General features: G+C 41.9%; 1 protein-coding gene across 2 annotated transcripts; it reads right to left on the bottom strand.

Annotated features, from left to right (window-relative positions):
• Positions 1-1,048: 1,048 nt before the first annotated feature.
• SLC6A16 (solute carrier family 6 member 16) lies at positions 1,049-27,457 on the bottom strand. Of its 2 annotated transcripts, none has more exons than XM_089479829.1 (13): positions 27,371-27,457; positions 20,533-20,668; positions 15,150-16,332; positions 14,390-14,547; positions 12,966-13,092; positions 12,683-12,858; positions 11,243-11,353; positions 8,811-9,052; positions 8,332-8,521; positions 7,883-8,084; positions 6,279-6,438; positions 5,917-6,079; positions 1,049-5,314 (listed from the first exon to the last, which is right to left on the bottom strand). In XM_089479829.1, exons 3-13 carry the CDS (start codon positions 15,343-15,345, stop codon positions 5,048-5,050), a joined length of 1,992 nt encoding a protein of 663 aa, XP_089335955.1. In that variant the 5' UTR covers positions 15,346-16,332; positions 20,533-20,668; positions 27,371-27,457; the 3' UTR covers positions 1,049-5,047. The 2 variants fall into 2 exon arrangements, with proteins under 2 accessions (XP_089335955.1, XP_089335956.1); XM_089479830.1 differs by lacking the exon at positions 27,371-27,457 and adding an exon at positions 25,257-25,337.
• Between the last annotated feature and the right edge of the window lie 151 nt (positions 27,458-27,608).

A 27,608-nucleotide genomic window follows, 5' to 3' on the forward strand; every position in this document is an offset into this window, starting at 1 on the left:
CCATTTGTTTGTCTTTTTGGCTGTCTGTGGCATCCTCAGCACTCTTCTCCAGTACCATATCTCAAATGAATTGATTTTCTTCCTATCCGCTTTCTTAACTGTATATGCATATATGTATATAGCATTAAAAACTCTCAAATAATCCAGATAATATTGAAGTTGTACTGTTCAAAGAATACACAACAGAGGAACTCAGGTCCTGTGGTGTCTGGGAGTGCAATAATCAGTTTCAAATATCACAAAAGTCCTTTGGAAGACAGTTTCCTGGTGGGGAATAAAATCCTTTACCATTATTTCCAGCCAGACGTGTTTCGAGCGATGGTCTTCTTCACCATGGCAGTTAGAGCAGTGTCAAACTGGATTATTTCTGTAGTGTGGATGCAGAGAGAGAGCAGGGATTCTTTTAATGGGAAGTGGAAATAGAAGTTACCGTACCAATTAATACATATTAAAATTTTGTTGCAGCAGCAAGGATGGCAGATGGAATTTTTAAGGGTGCATCTCCACTGTAGAAATCGTAATGCAGATTGACACCACTTGAAGCGCGCTGCGCCATCCTGTAAAATCCTGGGATTTGTAGTTTCACAATGTCTTTTGCCTTTTCTGCCAAACAGAAAAGTGCCATACAAAAACTAAAGGATTCAGTTGGATGGAGCCATGACAGCTGAATAACTCCGGATTTGCCATCTCTGTGTGTTCTCTGGACTACATGGAATTACTTCTACACATCCCATGTTAACTGTGTTGGTGGGGCCTTTTTGGATCAATTGGTTATATTCTAGTATCACGATACTAAAATAAATTGGGCTTTTATAATGTATATCCAAGCTTGTAATATATTTTTGTAACTATACATGAAGTTTTGTCAGTGTTAATCCATTACTCTGTTATTTGGGATACTATAATTGAGGTGGGTGCTGATTATTTTTTTGGGTTATTTGTGATGTTTGTAGCATCTCCAAAGGGGCCTGCCTTACATTGTAACATGTACCACAGATTATTCTCCTCCCTGTATATTATTTATTATTATATTTATTTGAATATTTATATCCCATCCAGTATGACAAGATCTCAAGCCAGCATACAATTAAAAATCAATTTAGAACAATTTAAAACAGTACAAAATAATTTAAAAGCCTGTAAAAGCATATGAAACAATTTAATACACACAAACAGTTTTAAAACCATCTCCCTGCACAGATTTGGATGAAATGGTTAAGACGCTACCCAAAGGGCTTGGATAAAAAGCCAAATTTTAATTTGGTGTCAAAAAGGAGCCAAATGCTGGCACCAATTGGGCCTCAAAGTGGAGGGCATTTCACAACTGGGATACTACAGCAGAGAAAACAAAGATCACATTGGACTATAATTCCCTATGAAGCTTAGATCAGTATTTCTTAAAGTATCCAGTGTGGTGGAAAGGCAACCCTTTCCCCCAATATGTCAAGGACTAGTACCATTAACTGCCCAGGTTCAATGCTATGGAATTCTGGGAACTGTAGTTTGTTCTGGACCCAGAATTCCATAGCACTGAGTGGGGTCAGACCGGATTATTTCTGCAGTGTGGATGCAGCCTGAGTAGCACTGATCTAGATCACTTAATAGGTTATTTCACTTTGGGTTCAGCTTGCCTAATCAAAATGAAATATAATGTGAGACTTTTGTGTCAGATGCCCTTTAAAGAAGAACACATACCCATCACAAACTATAAGCTTGTAAAGAAGCACAGCTATGTTACAAAATCTCTACCTTGGTCAAGCAAGCTTAGCACATGTCCATTTCCCCTTAACTGCTACTAGCATTAAGAAATAATGCTGAAACTGAACACAACAAAAATTTGCTTTTATATACAAAGGTTGATTTTCCCCTCCTAGGTGTTCAGGCAGTACAACTGAAATGCTTGTTTCTAGCAAATAGCTTTTATTGGGAAGAAGGGATGGGGGAGCACTTTCTTTGATTATACCTTTGTTCTCTTGTTTATGGCTTGCTTTTGGGAACAGCAAGGTATATTTCCCTCAACTGGTAGGAAACACAGACTATCACCCCAAGAGTGGAGTGTTTCACCCGAGTTCCTTGTTTTGACCTACTTTAACGGAAGACAACTCAGAAACAAAACTCCCTTATACAGTTCATTTAATGAACTATTCATAAATGTTTAGTAATTCCCCATGGAGAATATTATAAAAACGAACAGTCTGCCGACTGACTCATATGCCCCCAACTTCCAATACCACTAGGAGGGGGAAAATACTTGGCAGATGCTGTTTTCACAATCATAACAAGCCAGAGTTATGACTTTGGTTCCCCAGAAACACAGAGGTTTTGTCCTGTTATGGTGGTATCTTGCAGACAGGTGCAATGTGCAGCTTTTCTTAAGTCCAGTCTCCCATGCTAGTCAGTGTGCTCATATCAACTGCAGGCTGAGCATCACCGTTAGTCAGTTCCTCAAAGATCCTGGTTTCCATCTTCAGCAGATCACAGCATGTGTATGGATGAGATCTTCAATTGCACAGAGAAGCACACTGAGTGAGGGAACATTGAGGGTATTACTGAAGGTCCTGTGGATGTGCAACTCCTCAGTCCAGAAGGATGGTGACGATGACAATAACAACTATTAAAAACATGGCACCATCAGGTACATGGTACCTTTTAGATTCATCAGCAAAAAACAAACAGGTCTCTGCTGTCAAAGAGCTTATAATCTAAAATCACAATGTGGAAAACAATGGTAGGAGGGAAATAAGGCATGAGTAGAGAGGGGTGTATGTTAAGCAGAGGTAACCAATGCTTTAACAGAGTCATTGTCCACAATTTCTCACAGCTTTCATGTCCTCCTAGATCTCAATTATTCTCCATACTTGGAGCTTGGCCCTCCAAAATAACCACCAGCAGTTTTATTTATCACCAGTATAAATATAGCTCCCACTTTCTGCATCCCAATTACACTCTGGTCCCATGCACTCCGACTATGTACACTGTGCACATATGCCCAAGATTGTTGAGCAAGTGGACTGTAACCCAATCCATGATAAAATAGATCAGTCTTAAAGGTGCCGTAAGAAATTTTGTTCCTTTGCTGGAACAGACTAATAAGATTAGCCTTTGAAAATAATTCCATAATCAAGTAACTTTAGTTTCCAAACTGTACATTTCTTGCTCTGTGTCGTTGATGGGAAAGCTACAAAGCTATCCTCTCAAGTAAAACAGGAATTCACGGTGCAAGCTATAAACTGGTTCCAGAGCTCTTTGAAAAAACAAACTTGAAATGCCCCTATTTCACTGTTATTTTCTAGGTCTTTTTAAAAACCCCTCTGGGGTTGTCCTGTCCATGGCCACAATCTTCACTAGGCCTTCATTCTCTCTAGGCTTTTAAAGTGCAATCCCTGCATCATGTTCACTCATATTCTACAGGGATTGTAGATGACACTGACATCCATTTGTAATTCTGCCATGTCTTCCATGTGTTGCTTCTGCTTTTTTTTTAATCACACTAAGTCCAGTTTTGTTTTGTTTTTAAAAAGGATAGAAAAGCACAATTACCATAGGTGTACATGTGTGTAGCAAAGCTTATTAAAGTTACTTGTTGGGATCCAAAATGTTACTTTCTCAAGCCCTGATCAAGCACTACTCTTGTAAGCACTGATGCCCTTATGTCCGTTCAACAGTTGTGATTTTGAAGTGGGCAGTGATTCTCTGATCAAAGGAGCCCACCACAAATCATCAGACATCTTCTTTAACTTTTGCAGTGAGTGCCATTTCATCACTTGATTTTTCTATATAAAATTATTTTCATTAGTGCCAACATGCTTTTCATCTACATTTTTTGAAAACGATATCAGTGAAATACTAGTTAAGGAGTTATTAATCAGTATGACATTGTAACATCATTTTAAAAAACCCAAGAAAATCATTAAGTCACTACCATTTCAGTAATGTGATTTCCCCTACCCACCCAATTAAAAAAATCCAATCTATAATTCTGACCCAGTTTTGAGCCAAAACAACTGGCAATTATGCGTAAGTGACCTAGTGTCCAGTGCTAAATAGTTGAATTTTAAAAGATTATTGCTTTATTTATCTATTTTTCTAATGGCCACTCGTAATTTTTCCTAATGGCTCTATCCATATATCTTGCCTACCAGAGTGAATAGAACAAGTAAGATGAATACACAAAAAAGTGCAATATCCACACTGCTGTGGAAGGTTCTAGTGCAATCGCACTTCTTGTTTACAGTGGAAAAGCAATGATTGGCACAAAGAACTGCTCATCTGGAGGCAGATTAAATGGAAGAACAGTTTGTATCGACTCAAATCAGCCTAAGCAATTTAGCTTCAGCAACCTTCTTTGGCAAGCACCCATTATACCACGTGTTGGGAGACCTTTTTTGACCCTAAAGCCAAATTTAAAGTTGTAAAGGGTCTTGATGACCACACTACAGCACTGCATGGGACAAAGGGTACAGTCCGGGGTCAAAGCAAAATAGGTAGGACCATTTGTAAACTTTTTTGAACTACTCCATTGCAATACCTTTCAAGAATGCTAAACGCTGCTAGTCTGTAAACCCGCACTTCCTATTCCACACAGAATGTTATCAGTCTTTAAATAACTTCTGCCTCCAATCACTGATCAGAGATAAGGGCAAAAGTTCTTCAGGTTGAACTTGGGGGCAAAGTAAGCTGGCCCAGGACCAGTTGTAAATTTAACCATTGTACCTTACTGCAGTAACTTTCAGGAATGCAAACCACTGCCAGTCTAAAAACCTGAGCTCAGAATGTGACCAGTCTTTAAATAATGTGTTATCTCCAATCACATTATCTAGGAGATAAGAGCAGAAGAAACTCTGTAGGCTGGATTGGGAGTGTCATGTGTTTGGAAGCTCTCTTTTCCTACACTATAAATATAGCACCATGGAGGAGTGGGGCTAAAAATCATGTCTCTCCTTATCAAAGATATCAGAGGCTGAAAAAAAATCAGCAGCAGTCTTCATGATCCAGGAGCTGGAACAATCGCACCGCACGTGGGGCACATTCCTAAGGGAGGTCGCAACTAATCCTGCCTGTCTTCTGCCTGGACCAACACATATCCATTGCCTCTGTGATCTGGATCTGCTGGGCTCTCTTTTTCTTCTGCCTCATATTCTTCCTCTGTTGGCACGCGTTCCACTGCCAAGCCGGACCTTCTGCTGCGCCGAGAAAACCATTCTATCACCAGCTGCCGAAGGAACATAACCGGGATTGGAAGAGCAGCCACAACAATAAGGCTGAACAAAACGCCCATGGCCCATGGTGGGTATTCCAGTTGCTGTTCCTCTGCCTGCAAATAGAGAGATGAGGAAGAAAGATAATGCAGGAGCCCATTTGTCATTACAGTCTATTGTGTCTAATGCTTTCAATGGCGGCAGCATTGAAACAGTTCAATAAAGAAGACTTCATATCATGGCAGAACTCCCTCACTGAGGCTGCATCTGCATTGCAGAATGAATGCAGTTTGATACTGCTTTAACTATCATGGCTTCTTCCTACCTAGACAGTCCTGGGATTTATAGTTTGTTGTGGCACCAGAGCACTCTGATAGAGAGAGCCAAATAGCCCACGAAACTTCAAATCCCAAAATTCCATAGCATTGAGCCATGGCAGTTAAAGCTGTGTCAAACTGTATTGTTTCTGCAGTGCAGATGCAGCCCTAGGGATGTTGTACCCATGACATGTGCTATGAGACACAGAGTTCTCATCTCTCATTTCCACCATCTTTGCTGTGAAGCGAACAGACTTTTGGGTGCAAAAAAAGAGTCCGTGCCATAAAGTCAGGGACCCATTTAGGGCATCAACATTTTGTCTGTAATTAAATTACCTAAACTGTATTCATTAGTTAATTTTTTTTAAAAAATTAAAATCTAAATTAATTTTCTAAATTACCTTTTCTCTGTTCCAGGACCGGTAGGTGGGCCGCTTCAAAATCATGCGTACCAAACTTGCTATCAGCAGGCACAACATTGATGCCAAGCTCACAAAGCGCCACATGTACTTGTAGATTCTCCAAGGGCGCCATCCTAGCATTTTTTCTATATCACCTAAGAATCTGTGGAAATAAGAGACATGACCAAGATGGATTATGGGACAAAGAGTGAAAAAATTAAGATGTTTTGGAATCTCCAAGGAAAAATATGCAGGATTTGTCAGGGCTACGAAGTAGACACCAGCAAATCCCAAAACAAGAAAACAGCAAGAACAAATTGGCAAGTGGTTAAATAATGTTAGAAGACAAAGTCAGGAATTACCTGTCAGCTCCATAGATCCAGGCCACAGCAAAAGCTTCAAAAGCCACAACTATAAGTAGGGGAAGAGTGGCTGAATAGTCATCAAACATGGTGACAAAATAATTGCCTGAGCGTTGAACGAAAACCAGGCCAAACAGGAATCCAACAATACAACACAGCACTGCAGGAAGAGAAAAGAAAGGCACATTGGCTGATCAGGTTACCTGTGGACCAGCAGGGGTCCTACTGGACATTTGAGATCCTGGGAAATAACACCTAGATGTCTTTGAGGGCTCAGGGGTGCTTGCTCTTGTTATTGTTCTGTGCCTTCAAGTCGTTTCCAACATATGGCAACCCTAAGGTGAACCTATCACAGGGTTTTCTTGGCAAGATTTGGTCAGGGGGAGTTTTGCCTTTGCCTTTCTCTGAGACTTAGAGTGTGACTCTCCCAAGGTCACCCAGTGGGTTTCCATGGCTGAATGGGTATCCGAACCCTGATCTCCACAGTCATAGTCCAATGCTCAAACCACTACACCACACTGGTTCTCCCTGGGAAGTGCATGTGAGGTTAAAAGAGACATGTACCTCCGGCAACCAATAATGAGCAGTTTACAATTACTGGGTTAGTCAAAGGCAGTTTAATGTTTAGGCAGAATCTCTTTTTCTATAGTTTAAATCTACAGCTTCATGTCCTAGTCCCTGGAGCAGCAGGAAAAAAGCTTATTCTTTCTTCAGTATGATATCCTTTCAAATATTTAAACAAGGCTATCAAGTCACTTCTTAACCTTCTCTTCCCCAGGCTAAACATACCCAACTCCCTAAGCGGCTCCTCATAGGGCATGGTCTTTTACCATTTAGGATACGTACCACCATGGCAATATCTTTCTTTAACTGTGGTGCCCAGAACTGAATACAATGTTCAAGGTAAGGGCTGACCAAAGCAGAACAGAGCAGTACTTCCTTCCTTCGATCTAGACACTATACTCCTATTGATACAGGCTACAATCACATTGCATTTTTAAGATGACACATCACACTGTTGGTTCATATTCATCTTACGGTCTACTAAGACTCCTAGATCCCTTTCACATAATTCCACTTTAATTGCCATGCCTGCCTTCTATGGAATCCCAGGGTTTGTAGTTGGAGCATTCTGGCTGGGAATTCTAAAGGTCCCTCTCTAAATTGTCAATCCCAGAATTCCATAGGATGAAACCATGACAGTTAAAGTGGGACTATGGTGTTACAGTGGAATTGTAGCACAAGTGGAATTGTGTACCATGAAAGGGCCCTTGATGTAGCCCACAGGTACCTTTGGTGTCTCCACAAGGAGAGCAGAAGTCAGCCTGTTTCCCACAGAATATGCCACACTGGAGCTGCGACAGCACAGAAGGGACTGTGATGGCTGGTCTTATGAGGACAAGAGGAGGTAGATAATCCAGCACATCTGGGATAAAGTTATGCTAATCTTTTCAGGTACTTTCTCACTCTACCATTTTCCAGACATATTAGGCTTCAGTTCTCTTCCTCCTTGCTGTGCACTTTGCAGCCTGATGTGGTATATCTGGAATGCTATTGAGCTCTGTTCCACACCCAGCATGCTGTTGTTGGTTGCTTTTAGGTACCTGTAAAAAGGGTCCGTCGACGCTGGAGACTGTGGAAGTTGTCCAGCAGAGGAGTGATGATCCCTTGCATGTTCCCCAGCATGGTGCTCAGCCCCAAGTTCAGCAGCATGAAAAAGAATAGCACAGACCAGAAAGGGGCAGTTGGAAACAGTGTCATGGCCTCTGTGAAAGCGATGAAAGCTAGGCCTGTACCCTCCACGCCCTGGAAGAGAAAGAGAGGGTGAATTTGGAGAATATCCACTGAAAATGGCAAGCAACAAGTTTAAGCTAAATAGAAGGGTTCACCTGGACAAAAGGCTGCATTTTCACAATGAATAGGCAAAGCAGACTTCAGTGACCTCATATCCTCCCCCCACCCCCCATGATAAACATCCCGAATCCAGATGCTTATTGGGTAGGGGACAGGGAGCTACTTTATGGCTGCCCATCTCATCATCCTCCCTGGTCACCTTGTGCATTTCATCCTCTGCACGGCAGTCTCCAATCTCCCACTTCTGCAGGAGTAGCTGCTGCTCTGTGTTGTTTTGGAGCTCTTGATACCAGGAACTATACTGTGAGGCAGAGTAATATGTGAAGTTTTCAGGGAGGACAACAGAGAGGGAGCCATTCAATGCTAGTTGTGCAAGAACTTCTGTATTCCTGCAAGAAACAAACAATATGCAAGATGTAAGTCTCAAAGGTTATGGATCAGTCAAGGTGGCTAACAAAAGTGAAATTCAAATGAAAAGAAATAAAAACATTTTTTAAAAAAGGTTTAAAATCTTAACTGAAAGAATAACAGCCCCCTTGAATTAGAACATAACTTATATCCTATAGTGGTACGCACAGCTTTTATTTTGGGGACCACAACTCCCAGAATCCTCTAAACATGTAGAAGACATGATGTGTGGGAAAGTCTGGGAGCTGCCTCATTAAGTTGGCTACTGACCTCTCAGCGCACTTCTGTGCAATGATGTTGGCACGGAAACCCAGCACAGCAAACACAACCAGTGTGGCTAGGACTGAGGTAAGGAAGTTGACCAAGGCCACAAGCAGCCCGTCAAAGTGGCAGTTGTTGTGGCGGGGGTTGTAGCTGGAATAGGCGATGATGGTGCCAAAGCCCAGGCCCAGGGCAAAGAACACCTGGGTGGCTGCCTGACGCCAAACCTGCATATCTCCCCAGATGGACAGCTTGGGGGTAGGGAAAGGGAAAAGTGAGAAACAAACAGTTAAACAGTGATCACAATATATCATTCTTTGGACATACATTTATTGCATCTTTACCTCCACTATTTCTTTTCCAGTTTTTCCCAAAGGTAGCAAATATCATCAGACTTTGGCGATTTTGGTGATGATGGTGTGCCTTCAAGTCATTCCTGAGTTATGGCAACCTTATAATGTAGTTTCTCCAGCAAGATTTGTTCAGAGGGTGTTTGCCATTGCCTTCCTCTGAGGCTGAGAGACTGTAACTTAGGCCCGGTACAGATGGGCACACTGAGGCGATATTAGTGCTCGATAGGGCTGGGCATCCAGACGTGCCCAGCCCTAGTGATGTCACAGGTGTGCGTGCCCATCCACACGGCGGGTGCCACAGCTGCGCAGCTGTGGCGCTGTGTACAGATCAGAAGTACCATCATATGCAGCCCTGATGATGCTGCAAAAAAGGAGCTGCCTAGAGCAGCTCCTTTTTGAGTGTGCATCTGTGCAGCAGCATGTGGATGATGCTGCACAGCTGCGCAGCAAAGAGGAGTGGCATTTTGCCACCTGTGTGTACTGGTCCTTACTTAAGGTCATCCAGTAGGTTTCCATGCTTGAATGGGGATTTGAACCCTGGCCTCCTGGAGTCCAGGTCTAACATTCAACTCACTACACCATGCCGGCCAATTGCAAACTAGAAGTGAATTCTATCTAATTAGCTCCGATTTCAGTTGGATTCAACTCCTTTAGGACAATGAGACAAGGTAATGGCTTCCTCTCCTGCTAATGGAGAGTTGGAGAGCCTATGGCCTTCCAGGTATTGTTGAACTATCAGTTCCCATCAACTCTATCTAGCCTGGTCAATGGTGAGGCAATTCATCAACATCTGGAGGACCAAATATTTCCTGACCCTGAACTACAGGCTGTAACATCAACCTACCTTTGTTATATTGCATATCTCCAACTGCTTCTGTGGTTGATAGTCACTGTGTTTATCTTGTATGGCTTCGAGCCTTATATAGAAATATTGTGGACTGTACTTCTTGCATTTCATAGTCATTAGTACCTATTGTTCACAATTTTTCTCTGCTTCCATATATTTAGCTACCACCTGAGAATAACACCCTGTATTTCTGACTAAGTGCTCTCTAGTCTATGACACCTTATGTCACAATAAACCTGGTATAGCCCCACCTTGAGGATGTTCATTCAAATTCAAGTTTCACTGTTGTTCATATAAATAAATTGACTTCAGTGGGGCTTATTGTCATAGATCTGCCTCTTTAGACACAAAGCTTGTGTTGCTTTTAGTGTGTGGCACTATATCTTTCCACAACCTCATGCCAGAGTTTGCAAAAACTGGCTTGCATATTCTACTTTGGACTATTCATATTTTGCATTAATCTATGTGCAGACACAATGGCTTGGGTTCTGGGTGTCTTAAGGATTATCTGCTCTTAAAGCTTGGAAAAGTTACTTAACTACAAGTTACAGAATCTTACAGCCAGCATAACCCTTGGGAATTCTATGAAGTGGAGTAAAAAAACGAATAAACCTTCACATTGACCTACTCTGGCTTCCATTATGATTACAAGGCTAATTTGACTTCAGCTAGAAGCAAGGTCTTCTTGACTAGAGTCATGGGTTTGTGGATTGCCCTTCCATCCTCCTTCCTGACCCTAGGCAAACAAGCTGAGATAGTACTCTTTTGATTTTTGTTGATTATTTTGGGTTGGACCAAAACATTGTTGTCATTGCAGCAGACCCACTGAAATCAAGGTAGGCATGGTTAAGCGTGATTACATATGGATCCAGTCGACTGTTCTATTGCTTTACTGAATTATTTAAAAACATTTTGGTTGCAGTGCTTCTATTCATTTTATTACTCAGAGCTTAAATATTACTTGTGTAAAAGAGCCTAGCAAGTCTGTTAAGTAAACAAAGGCAATAACAATAGTCCATGATTAGTGCTAAAAAGGGGAGTATACATCTTGGAATGAAAGAAACAACGTGCAATAAAAATGTTATGTCCTGAGTATGGAGTAGTTACTTTTTGGGGGCTTACAACTCCAGAAGCCAGGAACCTCCAACAATCATGCTGGCTGATGGATTTTAGGTGTTGCTGTCCAAAAAAGTAACTATTTCAAGCCCTGATTAAGCCTACATGGAGCTGTGATCTCTTACCTTTGGTGTAAACATGATCCAGATTCCATCAGCAGCCCCTTCTAGCAGAAGTGCCCTTATGAGGAAGCAAAAGAGAACCACGTAGGGGAACAAAGAACTGAAATACAGCACCTGGGATGGGAGGAGAAACAAAAGACTAGGAATCACGAAAAGGTATCTACTCACAGAAGAGCCATTATTGGTACAAGACTTTAGTGCAAGACACCCTGTAGCTTCCTTCCACAGACTCTTTTATCTGAAAACCTGCCAATAGATTGGGGACATTTTTAGAACTTTGTATACTGCATTGATCCCCTTGAAAGATTTTAAAAACCCAACTGCAGTTCATTTTCTTAATGAAGTAAAATGCACACTGTAACATCCATGGCCTTAATTGATTTATATTCTGTATTTCTCCTTGTATAAAATCCAAGGCAGCTTACAAATGTTTAAAAAACAGGATACTTTAAAAATATGTGTATGAAAGGTTTTTTTGGGACAGCACAAATTGGGAGAACACAAAAATGTTAGGTATGGTCTTCTTGGTGTGACTCCTAGACCTCTGGACACTATCCACTCTGTACACTACCCACTCTGTTACACACCCCACAAGTCAAAATCCCAATATCCGTTTCTATAGCTGGCAGCCACTGACAGTGACACAGTATCTGAGAAATGGCAGACAACCAAAACACCTGCTATCAACAGCATTGTAGGGACAGGGAAAAGGTACATCTGCCCACCTACACATATGACTCATGAACATATACACATTTCTCCTGAGAGTATGGGATGCAGGTCCACAGGCAGAGATGGTGGGTGGACAGGGGCATTAGAGTACAATCAAGAAAGAATAGCCAGAACCAAGATATTTTAAATTATTTAATTTCCAGTCTTCTGTACTTGTTTGCTCTTATTTGCCATCAAGTTGGCCTTGACTTATGGCAACCCTACAAATGAGAGCTCTCTATGAGCCTCAGTCATCAACAGTCCTGTTTAGGCCTTGCAAACTCAGGGCTGTGGATTCCTTAATCAAATCCATCTATTTGTAATGCAGTCTTCACCTCTTCCTACTGACCTTCACTTTACTAAGCAGTATCATTTTTCCCCCAAGAAGGCATGATGTCTCATGATTTGTACAAAGTACAGTGGCCTCTGTTCAGTCATTTTGGCTTCTAGTGAGTGTTCCACTTATTTTACTCTTGGACTCATTTATTGATCATTTTGGTGAACTATACTAGCCATAGAACTCTCCCTCCTGATAATTGTTTGTATGTAACAACCCTAGTGTTTATAACTTCTTATTCCAATACTGTCTAAAAACAAAAGTAACAGGACAAGAGATCTTGTCCTAGATTTTTTAAAACACCAAATGGTGAAAATGCAGAAGTCCCCACCTCCAACTCATGGCTATGGCCCAGATAGTAAGCTTGAAGGTGGAAAAATGTATTAATGACTGACCTTGCCAGAGGATTTGATGCCTTTAATCATCGCCAGACCCACCAGAACCCAAGCAGCAAAGAGGCAGCCAGTAAGTGCTGGATCAAGACCTCCACTCTCCTCAATGGAATTGGTCACATGCAAAGCCTTACGGTACCAAAAGTAGACAGTGGCAGAACTCTCCAGACACTCTGTTTCTATAAAAAGAACGAGCAATTTAAGTCTGTGGTGCATAAAAACCCTTACTGAGTAAAGCACAGGCAGAGGAGACTGTCTGTCTGTCTGCCTGCCAATTTTCAATTACCTGGGACAGTTTGGTTGACTGTTTCTGGGCAGTCGTTCCAAGGCAGAGGAAACTGGAAGGAGTTAGCCAAGTAGAAAAGACTCCATGCAATAATGACATTATAATATAGAGCAACAAAGGAACAAACCTAAATGGAAGGAGAAAGAACTCAGCATCTCAATAGTCTCTCTAAATACCAATGCAGCTGCCTCTAGCAGGAGGGTAGCTAATTATATTAAGGTTGTGTTTAGAAATCACAATATGTCAAGGTTCTGCAGCAATCCCGGTGTACTGAGGATGAACTCTCTGGCTATAAGCCTGGAATGCCTATAGATTTTGACCAAGTTATATTTTGGACTACTATTCCCTGAATCCCCCATAAACCATGCTGGCTGGGGTAGTTCTGAGAACTGCAGTCCAAAAAGTAACTACAGCGTGCCTTCGGCTTATGCGGGGGATCCGTTCCGGACCCCCCCGCGTAGGCCAAATTCCGTGCATGCTCAAGCCCCACTGAAATTGAATGGGGCTTGTGCATGTGGTGGCGTGGCGGTGCACGCGCGCCATGGGCACATGCCCCATTCATTCCAATGGGACGTGCTGCTCATTGCACCTCCGCGTGGCTCTACATGGGTTTGAGTGTATGCCAGTTTCTGTCCATAACATTCAGAGAGATGACATACAGTAAGAAGAGCTCAGGGTGGGAACCATGTCAGGATCCTTTTATCTCTTATAACCACCTAACCAACTAGTACTTACTCCATGAACTGGTTGAAATGTCCAAGCCACCAGCTGCTGACATGTGATACTCTCTCATATTGTACAGATTGATTATCCCTTATCTGAAATACTTGGAACCAGAAGTGTTCTGGATTTTTTATTTTATTTTGCAATACAGTGCATCTGTTCCATACGCGGACGCACCATACCTGGCTTCCTATTTACGTGAAAGCTGCGCAGCAATCTGTTGAATGGCACACATGTCTGTAGCGCACGTGTGCTGTGCCGCCGCAAGCACGAGCCCCATTATACTGAATGTGACTCGAGCATAGGCAGAATTTGCCTTACGCGGCTGGATCTGGAACGAATCCCCGTGTAAAGCAAGGCTCCACTGTACCTGGATTTGCATATATGTACATAATGAGGTATCTTGAAGATGGGACTCAAATCAAAACACAGCATTCATTTATGTTTCATATACATTTTATACATATAGCCTGAAGATAATTTTATAAAATATTTTTAATTATTTTGTGCATGAAATTTGAGATACTGAATCATCAGTAGGCAAATGTGTTGCTATCTCAGCCACTCATGAAAAAAGTTTTGGGTTTTGGAATATTTCAGAATTCCAGATAAGGGACACTTAACCAGTATTTTTTAAAACAACACAAATATATGAACAAAACTCTGTGACATTTCTGAAAGTGCTACTGCAGGATACTCACCACACAGCTTGCAAAGCCAATGCCCACCAGGCGGGGACTGATGTACTTCCAGACCCCAATGCTGCCCTGTCGGATAATTTGTCCTGCTGCCAATTCCAAGAAGAAAAGGGGGATCCCAATGACAAAGAGGAGCAACAGGTACAGGAGCAGGAAAGCACCTGTGTCCAGGGAAAGAAAAAAATAAGCTGTAATTCCTTTCATAGACTCCAGTCTCCTGACACCTCATTCCACCCAGCCCTTATCTTTCATCCACAATAATTAAAAGTTGAGGACAGATTCACTTATAAGATAGAGTAGGCATGGGCAGTCATGTTTGAATGGGAGTCAGGTTTCAAGGCTGGTTTTAATTTGCTTGCTATGGTGCTTTAGCATTGTTCCTAAACAAACCCTTTGAAAGCCAAGCATGGTGGAAAGATGGCATAAGGATTTTAAAAATGGAAAAGAAATTACCAGTACAATAGCCCTCCTTGGAGGGAAAAAAGGTAGCAATCTTACTGTTGTTTCTGTTGTCCCATCAGTTCTGAACTGTGGTGACCCTAAGGCAAATCTATTACAGGGTTTTCTTAGCAAGATTTGCTCAGATAGGATTTTTCATTGCGTGTCTCTAAGGCCGAGAGAATGTATCATGCCAGGGTCACCTAGTGGGTTTCCATGACTGAACAGGGATTTGAAACCTGGTCTCTTGGAATCCTAGTCCAACACTCAGACCATTACCCACACTGACTCAGTCCTAAATTTACTCAGTGCCCCATCAACTCACCTCCCCCATTTTGATGGCAGAGATAGGGAAACCGCCAGACGTTGCCAAGCCCAACAGAAAAGCCAACCTGGGCCAGGATATATTGGGCCTTTGATCCCCAAGCAGGTCGGGCAGCAGACTCTTCGGAGAGCAGATCTTGGTTGGATTCATCTTCAGGGGTCGCTACAGATTCTAGGTCTGCTTTGGACTTCTCCATTGATGGTGCAGTTATTCAACACACAAACACACACACACACACAGAGTACACACCAATAAATCCTTGCACATTCACACACTTTCAGACTTGTGATTTGGATGTGCATACACAAATACACACAGTGAGGACACAACTGCCTGTTCTAGCACATGCTCTTATGAAGTGCAATTCTGGACAAACAGAAAGTACACGGTTGAGAATTCATAGTTTTTTTGCCTATTAATCGGCAATTGGAATGTTATTTTTAAAACCCCAATGCATTGGCAGTTTATTCTTTTAAATTAGAACACATTAATGTTCCTTGCCTTTATTTTTACATTGCTTTATAAAAGTATTGTTTTATAAAGCCTTTAAAAATAAGATGGCCAAGAATGACCAGTCTTCCCAAATGACCTTTAAAAATGTAAAGTTTTATCTGTAACACATAAATGTTATTAATTACACCAAAAATCAAATCAAATAACTCATTAGTGTTAACACTAATGGGAGAATGCTTGTGTTAACATTTATGGTAGTATTCTTACTCCTTCTTTACCACCAAAAATAACATATTACAGGTGATGTTGTTAATTGTAACACACTACTTCTGTGTTAACAAATATAGACACCTTCCGCTCTCTCAGATTTACGCATTCATGGGCCAATAATCTTGCATATTCATTACTGTGTAAAAATACACACACAAAAATTCTTCCTTCACACTGTTGGGTATTCACAAGTATAGATGCTTCTACACTTCTTTTTAATCCAAACAGTTGTGCTGAAAAATTGCTAACACAAAAAGGAGTACTTGCTGGTGTGTTGATCAGTTCTTGCCTGTTTTCAGTTTACTGAATTTGGTCTCATTCAGATATATAAACTTGCACATTTAGAATCACACACACAGAAGGAGGAAATAAAACACTGTCCAATAGGCTTAATGATCTTCACATACAGTAAGAGGCACACACACAAACTAATCCTTATCCAAAGCAAATGGGTTCCAATCTGGAAAAGAAAAAAAGAGTCACAGAAAAGACAAATGACCAAAAGGTAAAAGAAGAACAATATGCTGAAGAGTCAGGTTGGTTTGGATATAACACACCCAAGTCTCCAAACCAAGGTTTTGAAGGTTGGGAATTTCTCCCAAACTTCCACGCTGCCTCCTTCCCCTGTAATTACAAGGATTGCTCAAGTATCTTGAATCAGCATATAGCCTTATCTGAAATGCTTGGGACCAGAAGTGCTATTGATTTTTGATTGTTTCGGATTTTGGAATACTTTTATTTATCTTTACCTTTACATAATGAGATAACTTGGAGATGGGACACAAGTCTCAACACAGCATTCGTTTATGTTTCATATACACTTTATCTACATAGCCTGCAGGTAATTTTATACATTTTTTAAATAATTGTGTGCATGAAACAAAGTTTGTGTACACTGAAACATCAGAAAGCAAAGGTGTCACTGTCGCAACCACTCATGAAAAAGGTTTTGGTGTATTTTGAATTTCGATATTATGGATAATAGAGACTCAACGTGTATTATAAATTTGCCTCCAAATCAGGGAATCGACCAGAAACCTAATTTAAAGTTTAGCCTCAACGGTGGCTAGGAGGCTGGGCACTAGAATAGATTTAGGTTTGTTTGGGTATAAAAGTACAATCAGTGTTTAGAGTGTTGCTAGCATATTCATAATAGGGATTATCTCTCTGCAATGTATACTGCATTAGGAGTGGAGAAAGTGTATCTTGAAAGCTGGATTCAACTCCCACAGTGCTGCATTTTTCTAAGATTGCTTTTTGGAATTTATATTTTTTTTGAATATTTTCAATATGTGGATGGTTGAATCCGTGGATAAAGAATCTGTGAATGAGGGACAACTTTAAAATGGAACACTATATAATGTTTGTCAGAAAAGCAATTAGGATTGGTGGGAGAGTATAATAGACAAAGCGATGGATTGAACCCTAGTCTGTTTTTGAGCTGCAGCTGCCTCCAGTCTGCTCTGCAGAAGATTAATGAGAAGTATTGATAACCACAAACTGGGTGCAACGGCTCCTCCAAAAATACCCCAGTACAGTGTAACTTTTCAAGCACTTGTTGGGGCATCTTCTTACTATTACTGTCAGGGGGATTCAAAACATTTCAAAATGCACATCCTTCTAGGTCTATTTTTGGGCCGTTGGAATTATTCAAATGGACATGAATACACTTCATTTAGCTGCTTTGCAAATTTCCGTTGGTATCATTTAAAACTTGTTTGTTTGTTTTTGAACAAACAGGATGGTTGTTCGTGGTTGTGAAAGACAAGCTGCTTCTTAAGAAACAGGACAGATGGAAGGAAACAAGAATAAATAATTCTCTGGTAGTTTGAAGGAACTTTAGGCAGAGACTGTGTACTAAATTAAAAGCATTTAACCCATTCCCCAAAGTGTTCAGTTTTATCCTCCTCGGAACTCTCAGCAACTTTCCAAAAACATTCCAGTTTGCTCCTCAATAGATATGAATAATGCAAACTTAAAAATAGTAGATAATAATTTGGCTATCTAATTCCTACATTAGCAGAGTGAAATAAAGGGAGCATACATCATGGCAACTGGAGGTCTCTAGATCTCTGGCCTTTCAGATACTTTACAACAGGGGAGGAAACCTTCACTAGGGCTGCATTGACATGGGAGAATTAATGCAGTTTGACACCTCTTTCAGTGCCATGGCTCAATGCTATGGAATTCTGGGATCTGTAAGTTTTATGAAATATGTAACCTTTCCTGTCAGAGAGCTCTGGTACCACAACAAAATACAAATCCCAGGATTCTATAGGATGGAGCAATGGTAGTTAAAGTACCGTTAAACTGCATTAATCCTGCAGTGTGGCAGCAACCTAGGTCTTGATGTTTTCAGAACCCACTATAGACTATTATTCCACCCTCTCAATAAATCAAGGACTTGCATTTTGTGTTAGAGGAGGGTAATTGTTCCTGGAGGTTTCTAGAAACAGATACCCACCTCCCTTGTGCATTTTTTCTCCTGAAGCAGTATGTAACTGGAGGATTCAGGAGCTGCAAAAACAGCTTGAAGGTTGCATGTGTTGTGTGATATGCTCCTTATAGATCCCCACTTTTTGCTATCCCATTTTCCTACCAGTCTCCAGTTTTTCCAGGAGCACCTTTTTCCTTTCTTTCTCTCACTAGTTAATGCTGGACTAAAATGGTAAGAACTGGTAAGAGCCAAGAAAAGTAATATTTGGATTGTAACCAGGCAGCAGTTGTCATGCTGGCCAGGAGATTCTGAGATTTGTAGTCCAAACAGGAGCTCTCCTTGGCTCTCAAAAATAGTAAACCCTTTCTTTTTGCCCACTGGGTAACCGTTCAAATTTGCCCGCACTATGCCCCTGTAAAACCAAAAGAAAAGGGTCATGACAACTTCAGTGGAAAAATGAAAGGCAATGCCAATCAACATACCCAGATTTGTGTTCATGGTAATCTTTTGTTCTTTGCCCACCCCTTTTTCCCAGTAACAATGTCTGTGCCAAACTCTCATTATTTTCCTACAATGAGGACTTGGGGCTGCTGTAACCTTTGCAGAAGAAGAGTGCCCAAGGTCAGATATGAAACAAAAGGAGCAGGTGCCAACTCATGAGGGAAGGGAAGAGTTCAGGAAAGGGGCAGTGCCAGCACAGGACAACTTGTGCCTACCTATCAGGCAATGCCAGCCGTCTTTCCACAAAGGCTCCAAGGCTCTGTTTACAAAAGACATAATCTTTTGTAAATTAGAAAGAGGCATTTGTATCTTTACGTCTGCATATTACGCACACGACAGTTCTCCAAGGCAGATATCTTATAGTCAAATATGAAGCACAACTATGCATGTTTGTGGGCTGTCTCATGAAAGATCTTCCACATGACTTATCATTTTGTTCCCAGGGAACATTTGCTTGTCCTTGGCTCTTTCATAGTTTATGTTGTCAGGCAGATTTAAGTTGTTAGCATGGGCATATAAAACCTCAAACAGCTCAGGATCCAGGTACTTAAAGGAGTGCCTCATTTCCTACCAAACCACCCAGGATTTAAGATCAGCTGGAAAAACTCTATTTGCAGTTTTCCAGAGTAATGTAGCTGACTGTGCTACCACATGTTGCCAGGCTTTCTTGGTTGTGGTGACCACAGTTGTGAAGGAGGAGAAGGTTGCTCATGGCAATGGAGCCACAGGTGGAGGATGGTTCACCTGCATTCTACCTTTGAGGTAAAAAGCTTTTTTTTTTTTTTTAGCTTTATATGAGAATGGAGATTGGCTACACTCTTTCAGTGATAAAATACAGTCACTCTGAACATGGTCTTTAGGACTGGCATGCTTTATGCCTTAATCCCAACACTTGAAGCAAGCAAGGGGCCATAGCTCAGTGGCACTGCAAATGGAAAAGAGAAATACAGAAAACTACATTATATCAAGTTAAATCACACTGGTCCCTTCAGCTCAATATTGTTGACACCTAACAGTAGCTCTCCAATATGATTCCAGCAAAAGTCATTAATAGACCTACCTGGATATATTAAGGACTGGCCCTGGGACCTTTCACATGCAAAATGTATGGCCTAACAGTGAGCTATAGTCTTTTAAATCAGGTATGTATGCATGGAAGTTGGGAGGACTATTTGCATGTTCTCCTATATGGCCCTTGGCAAAATTATTTTCATGAACCAGAAATTATGTCCCAGTTACTTCTGGTCAACGTTGAAGGAAATGTTTGGGTCAAGATTGTGGCCCCAATTGTATTTGGAGGGCTTAAAAAGCTCTTGTGCTTGTAAGATACATGATTCTTGTCCCTGCCTTACACACAGAAAGTCTGGGTTCAGCCTTTTTACAGAGTGAAAGAGAATCTCTCTCTCTCTCTCTCTCTCTCTCTTTTCTGAGATTTTGGAAAGTCATTGCTAGTAAGTGCACTGTATTGGGCAAGGCGGGCTAATAGTCAGAGCTTGAAGAATTTAGTTTCTTGGGCTACAAATCCAGAACTTCCAGCTAACATAACCAGTAGCAAAGCTGGTTAGGGAATTCTAGGAGTCATACACCTATCCAAAGTAATTTTTTTCCAAGTTCTCTCTGATTTTTTATGAAGCAGATGCATATATGAAAAAAGGCAACAAAACTAATCCCAAACTCCAGTTAAGTCACATCCATACACACGAAGAAAGGCTTCATATTTACCTGCAATGGAGGTTTCTCATGTACTCATTGAAGAATATGATAGGCAAAGTATGGTTCAAAGCAGAGTGTATGTTTCCAGTTTCTCTTCTCTCAACACTTGGGCTTCTTTAGTTCACAAATACAGATGTGGTGGCCTCTGTAGATAGAGCAACAATAACCTTAAGTAATACCCTAAAGGCATCCATTCCTATCTGATTGTGGAAGCTAAACAGGATAAGCTCTGGTTAGTATTTGGATCGTAGACTGCCTATGAATACCAGGTGCTGTAGAATATATTTCAGAAGAAGCTACTGGCAAAACCACATCTTGAGTATTCCTTGCCTTAAAAAATCCTATAAAATTAATGAGGTTGCTATAAGTCAACAGGCGACGGGAAGGTGTGCACGTGCGCACAAACACATGCTGGACTGTGTATTCAGACATTTATTTACTTATTTCTAGCTGCCTTTAAAGGCAAAGCTCTCACAAGTCAGTTTGTGAGAAACAACTATGAAATCTCACAAGTCAGTTTATGAGAAACAACTATGAAATTCAATTAAAAACAGTCATTTAGAACAGCAGTACAAATCAATATGCCGTCTGGAGATAACATCATGAAGAAAAAGAATGAAAACAACTTGATACCACCAGCATCATCCTAAAACCGTTAAGACAAAACATCTCAAGATAGAGTTTTAAGAACTGTTCACATGTATCTGAGGAAGGGGTTTCCCAACTGTGGGGCCATTGCTGGAAAAGCCCTATCTCTCAGCCCTTGCTAACATTACTTCAGTCCAGTGTTAGCAAAGCATAGTTTCCAGTTTTGATTTTGTCCAACAATCACAAACCCTAGTTTGGCAAATCAGGCACTTCAGCAAACCAAATTTCCCTAACTACTGCTTGGCATTAAACTTGACAACTGCAAACCTCCATCTGTACATGGCTTCTGACCAATTGCACACACAAATACACATTCAGTGGCTTTCTGCTCCACAAAGAAAAAAGTACATGCACACATACAGAGCACAAGTTTTCTATTTAGATTGCTATCTCTATGACTGCATTTTGCCATACATAAAGAAAACCAACAAACTAGGAACACTGGGACCCAAAACTATGCATGACTAAGCCACACATATAGCTGGAGCCACCAGGTACACAAGGATCTTGCTCTTTGAGGTGATCCATGTTTAAACAACTGGGCATGGTAACTGGTATGCTGGCATCCCATGAAACAACAATCTCAATCCTTTGAGGAGGAGAACTGCAGAAGTCTCACCCTGCTGCCAAACTGGTTCAATTGTGCCACTCTATCTTTATGCAAAAAGAGCTTCCTGTTACCTGCCCAAAAGGCTGCGTTTACCAGGGTGATCAAATCCCCAATGACGTGCTGGGGTTTAAAGAGTTCAGATGAACAGAGGTTTTACAGACCCAGTTGTTTAACTGGTAAACAGCCTGTCCTGACCGAAAGGGCAGCAAATAATGGACAGAGCTGTTTAGCATAGAGGGCTATTTTCATGTTAGTGGGTTACTATAATAAGGATCCAAGAAGAAAATAACTGACAGTCAGCAGTAGCTTGGCCTCCCTCTTTTAACAGAGTCCGAGTGTTATAGGAGCAGGCTTTGTGGTATAGTGGTTAGAGCGTTGGCATGGGATCCACATTCTAGTATCCAATCAATCATGAAAGTCACTGGAAATCTTGGGCCAGTCTCAGCCTCACATACCTCATAGGGTTGTTCTGAGGATAAAGTAGAGAGGAGAGCTAAATACACCATGTGAAGTTCACTGGAGGAGAAACAGACTAGCAATGTAACCAAGAAATAAATGCAACCAAGGCCTTGCCTGCATGGGTCAAATGAATCAGCTTCTCCATGTCCTCTCCGTGTGGAGTAAAGACGATGATGGCCCAAACCCCAGTTCTGGTGCAAACAGACTGGTTGTACCCCTCTTAATACACATTTAAATAATCTCAATGTTCTTTGCTGGGCCAGAACAAAATGCCCAGCCATGAGATCAAGGCTTGGAGCCTTGTTGTAACCTCAGAGCAAACTGACCCAAAGTGGTAGTGAACTTGCCAAGTGGCACAGCAGGCCATGCATGTGAACAGCTGGCCAAGTGACATAATGGAGGGTTAGGTAATGGGGGAGGTTGGGGCATCTCTGGGGCCAGGATACTCCAGCTTGCCTCCAAACTATCCTGGATGATGCAAACAAGGCCCTTGTTGCATGTACCTTTGCGTCTTAATTTTATACTTGATGTCTCTCAGGAGGAGAGATCTGTCTCATTTGTATGAAACTCACTAATGGCACTGTAGAAATATTTTATTGCATGGCAAAGTGGTTTGAGCATTAGGAAAGTCACATATTCTCAGCCTGGTAACCTACTCCAAAAAGGACAAGTAGGTGAAGAAGCAGGGATGGCAAGGAAATGAAAAAAGAGGGAACAGTCACAACTACTGGCACAATCGACGCTGCCAACTATTTAAAGAAAGTGTCTAGAACACACAAAACAGCCCAGCACTGGATTTGCACCTAATGGAAAGCAAAAACAAAGAGAGATGTGAAAGACATTCATATACATCCCTAACAAATTCAATGATGGTTAAGATAAATCAGGTTTCTGTGCACTGGCCATGGACCCCTTCAACACTGATGTGCCTTCAAATATATAGCCACTTACACATATGGTATCACAAAATCACATGGGTAGGTTTTTAAAGTTATGCAAGGACTTCACAAGTTATCAGAAACATGTAACTGTTATCTTTTTTCCACAGACCATAAAAAGGATAATGATACCCATTTACCTGGGGCAGTCTTGCAGCGATATGGGCGAGACCAGGGTATCCTGCTCCAAATTTTTAAATAGGATTCCTATCAAGAGGTTCTCACTAAACTAAAGCCAAAACTAAAGATTATATCGTACTATCAAAGCTAAAGATTATATCTTACTAAGATGCTTCTGGCAACAGGTCGACTTTTTGTTGTAATACATCAGGTCAATCTCAGAGCCTGTTTCCAGATCCTCTCTCCCACTCATCCCCTTGATCGTAAGCTGGGCATCGTGTTACAAAGTGACCTACAAGCCTTGGCACAGAGGATGCTGTCACTTCAAAGTTTTTGGCCTTGAGTTTTTGCTTTAAAAGGCAGGGGCAGAAAGCACAATTAAACCCCAGACCTGCCATTTGTCCCTTCCTCTTAGATCAGAGGACTATCTGGTTATAGCACTGATTCTCCTGTCTCCACCTCACTCTCTATTTAAACCCATGCTTTTGGGAATCATCCAGCCTATAAATGAGCCTTGTAGAACTATATGCAGCTTGCTGCTATGTAAAAAATCATGGGGTCAAGTTTCAAGTTGGCTAAGAGCAACCCTTGACAAATCAAAACAAAGCAACTGGCAACGCAGCTCAGCTCCTACATGAGCCATGTACCCATTTAACGCTATTTCAATGGGCAGTTACATGTGGTTATCTCATCTTATTATTACTATTTATTTATTTATGTATATCCCATCTTTCTCCCAATATAGGGACTCAAGGCAGCTAACAAAATTTAAAATACCAAATGCATCTGAAGAAGCGGACTCAAGTCTACGAAACCTCATGGTACCAACTCCTTTCTTTCAGTTAGTCTCAAAGGCGCTACAAAATCTCTCTACATACCAACATTTTAAAAGGCACAAGTAAAAACAACCACAACAAAACATTAAAATGTAAATACAAAGTTTAAAAAACAATTAAGCCATTTTAAAACACTACACATTAAAATTTAAAATATATTAAAAACAAAAATGTAGTTAAATACAATATTTCTGGAACAGATGCTGTTTGGTTGCAACTCTTCCCTAGGGCACACATCTCCATGGGAAAACAAGACAATCCCCAGCTGTCCTTATCCTTTTCTGACAGAGGTGCCTCAAGGCCAGATTCTCTTTTCCACCACAGAAACAACCTTCCGTATCTTCTCATTCCCATTGCACCACTCCCTGGGAATGGGAGCTGCACCACCCTTAAAAACCACACGCCACAAAGCCCATGGTGCCTAAATACTAGTGGATTCTGGGAACCTTGGTTCGATTTTCACCTCCATTTATCATCCAGGCCCTCCCACTTCCACATATACAAACATGCTCATGCTACCAATGACCAGCTCAAATTTAGACATAGTTTAAACTCTTCTTTTGCTGCCTCTTCTACTAAGACTACATGGTATAATGGTTTGGGTGTTGGACTATGACTCTGGAAACCTTGATACTGGAGATCAGATTGAGCATAAAAACCCACTGGTTTTACCCCTTGGGCAAGTCACACTCTCTCAGCCTCAGAGGATGGCAATGCAAACCCCCTCTGAAGAAACCTGTCAAGAAAACCCTATGAAAGGTTCACCTTAGGGTTGCCATGTATCAAAAATGACTTGGAGGCCCACAACAATATGGATACACTCATGTACTTTGGGGGAGGAATGGGAGAAGCAACTGTAATGTTTTCAGCTTCCTAACCTGGCCAATGAAATTGAGCACACAATGTGGCCCTAATGATTATTTCACATGTTCTGAATCTCAACATGTTTCAAGAACCCACACTAAACATGTCTACAACAGCTGGTGCCAAATAAAACCTGTTAGTTCATATGATGCCACCAGGCTCTTTGTGGTTGTGTTGATGTGACAGACTAACCCAGCTAATTCTCTGCAATAAGCACAAATATGTTCCACAACCTCACAAGTCTCCATCCTGGCTTACCTTTCGAACACTGGGAACCTCTCCTTTCCTCTCTGACTTCTCCTGCCCAACTCTACCGAAGTTTGCCTTGCTACCCATTCTCCCATCTGCAGCAAAAAATAATATTTTATTGCACCTATGCCACCGATTAGCTGCCTTGAGCCGCTGTGGGACAGGCAGAACTCCAACAGGTAAAGCATGCCCCAAGATGTCCTCCTTTTCCAGGACATAACCTACATTTTGGGCTTCTGTCCAGGAGGAATTCCAAAACATCCTCTGTTTTGAGCGTAAGTAAGAAGCACTAATGTGTGGAAGCAGACTGAAGTTTATGAAAGCTCATGCTGCCAATCTCTTTCTTTCTGTTAGTCTCAAAGGTACTACAAGATCTCTCTATGTACTGATTCTACAGACTAACACAAGTATATTTACATAAGTATTTTTTAGCTTTTCTTTTGCAATGTCCTACATTTTTCTTTAATGCATGAAAGAAAGGGGAAAAAGGCATTAAAGAAAAATGTAGGACATTGCAAAAGAGAAGCAAAAAAAAAAATACTCACGCAAATTTAAATTACTTGCTATTTACATTACACTTTGCAGTGCCTTGTCCTCCTTTGCCTATGGATATTTGGTCACCCTGAGCATTCCCTCACCTGAAGTTGTACACATAAACTGGAAGCAGAGGAGGAGGAAGTTTCAGTTATGGGTGCATTCACATTGAAGAAATAATGCGGTTTGATACCACTTTAATTGCCATGGCTCCGTCCTACAGAATCCTGGGATTTGTAGTTTTGTGAAACACCAGCCAGTGTGGTGTAGTGGTTTCAGCATTGGACTATAACTCTGGCTTGGTCATGGAAACTCATTGGGTGACCCTGCCCAAGTCACACTCTCTCAGCCTCAGAGGATGGGCATGGCAACCCACTTCTGAAGAAACATGCCAAGGAAACCCCAGGATAGGTTTGCCTTCAAGTTGTTTCTTATTTATGGCGACTCTAAGGTGAACCAATCACGGGGCTTTCTTGGCAAGATTTGTTCAGAGGAGGCTTGCCATTGCCTTCCCTTGAGGCTGAGAGAGTGTGACTTGTCCAAGTGAGTTTCATGGCCGAGTGAGGAATCTTTCTTATACAGTACCTGTTGCGATGCAATTCTCCCCACATTACTCTGGCTACTTTTGGTTGTGTTTCCTCCCAAATCTCCCCTCCCAATGTTCCCGCCAACATCACAGGTTGCATCCACACTGCAGAAACAATCCAGTTTGACATCCCTTTAACTGCCATGGCCCAATGCGAGGGAGTCTGGGGAGTGTAGTTTAGTGAGACAATTTACCTTTCTTCATCAGAGAGCTCCCTGAATCCCACAGCAGTGAGCCATGGCAGTTAAAGTGGTGTCAAACTGGGTTATTTCTATAGTGTGGATGTACCCACTGCTCTTAGTCCACACAACTATTTTGTATGGGGAATCCATTGTACAATAGACCATGTTCTTTTTCCCTTGATGGGTTACAATATTCCCTCTTTCCATACCACACACACACACACACACACACACACACACAGAGTTGTTTGTTGTGTGTGCCTTCAAGTCTTTTGAGACTTATGGCCACCCTATCACGGGGTTTTCTTGGCAAGATTTGTTCAGAGGAGGGGGTTCCCCATGGCTCATCCTCTGAGGCTGAGAGAGTGGGACTTGCCCAAGTGGGTTTACATTGGCTGAGCCAGGATTCGAACCCAGGTCTCCAGAGTCCAAACACAGACACGTGTATTTCTTTCAGTGGAGGAGCCACAAAACGGGAGTCAAATGGGGCAGATGCCATCCAATGCAACACAAATAGGGAATACAGAGTGGCTGCATCCACACTGGAGAGATAACCCGGTTTGGCAGCGCTTTAACTCTTTGTCTGCCTCTTTGCTATGGAATTCTGGGAGTTGGAGTTACTCAAACTCCCAGAATTCCATAGCCTTGAGCCAGAAAGAGTTAAAGCGCTGCCAAACCGGGTTATCTCTCCAGTGTGGATGCAAAACCAGCCCCTCTTCTGCCCCCAGGGTGGATCTCAGGCAGGATCCTCAACCCTGGGGGGTCCCCCTTAGTATCCCAATGGCCCCCTGGACCACCCACCCTCCAGGAGGACCACCCACCTGCTTGTCGCGGGTTCGTTCCGTCCGGACGCCTGGCTGGGGATCAGGCAAGGGAGCTGGGGCTGCTTGCAAGCGTGGCCACGTTGCATCAGCCAGGGATGGAGGGAGGGAGGGAGGGAGGGAGGGGTGGCGGCAGCAGCAGGCGAGGCGGGATCCGAACCCAGACCAGCCCCTCTCTCCGCCCAGTGGGCCTGGCATAACCTTGGGTCTCTCCCTGGCTCCCATCCCAAGGGCTCCG

This window comes from Sceloporus occidentalis, unplaced genomic scaffold, assembly GCF_023333645.1.
Source record: "Sceloporus occidentalis isolate IW3139 unplaced genomic scaffold, rSceOcc1.0.p SCAF_14, whole genome shotgun sequence".
Lineage (NCBI taxonomy): Eukaryota > Metazoa > Chordata > Lepidosauria > Squamata > Phrynosomatidae > Sceloporus > Sceloporus occidentalis.

Excerpts from the sequence above, each read along its gene's own strand:
- SLC6A16 (XM_089479829.1), bottom strand. The coding sequence starts at position 15,345 with ATGGAGAAGTCCAAAGCAGACCTAGAATCTGTAGCGACCCCTGAAGAT. Across the intron at positions 12,859-12,965 it reads AGTCAACCAAACTGTCCCAG|AAACAGAGTGTCTGGAGAGT; the intron begins GTAATTGAAAAT and ends TTCTTTTTATAG. Across the intron at positions 5,315-5,916 it reads GGTCCTGGAACAGAGAAAAG|GCAGAGGAACAGCAACTGGA; the intron begins GTAATTTAGAAA and ends CTCTATTTGCAG.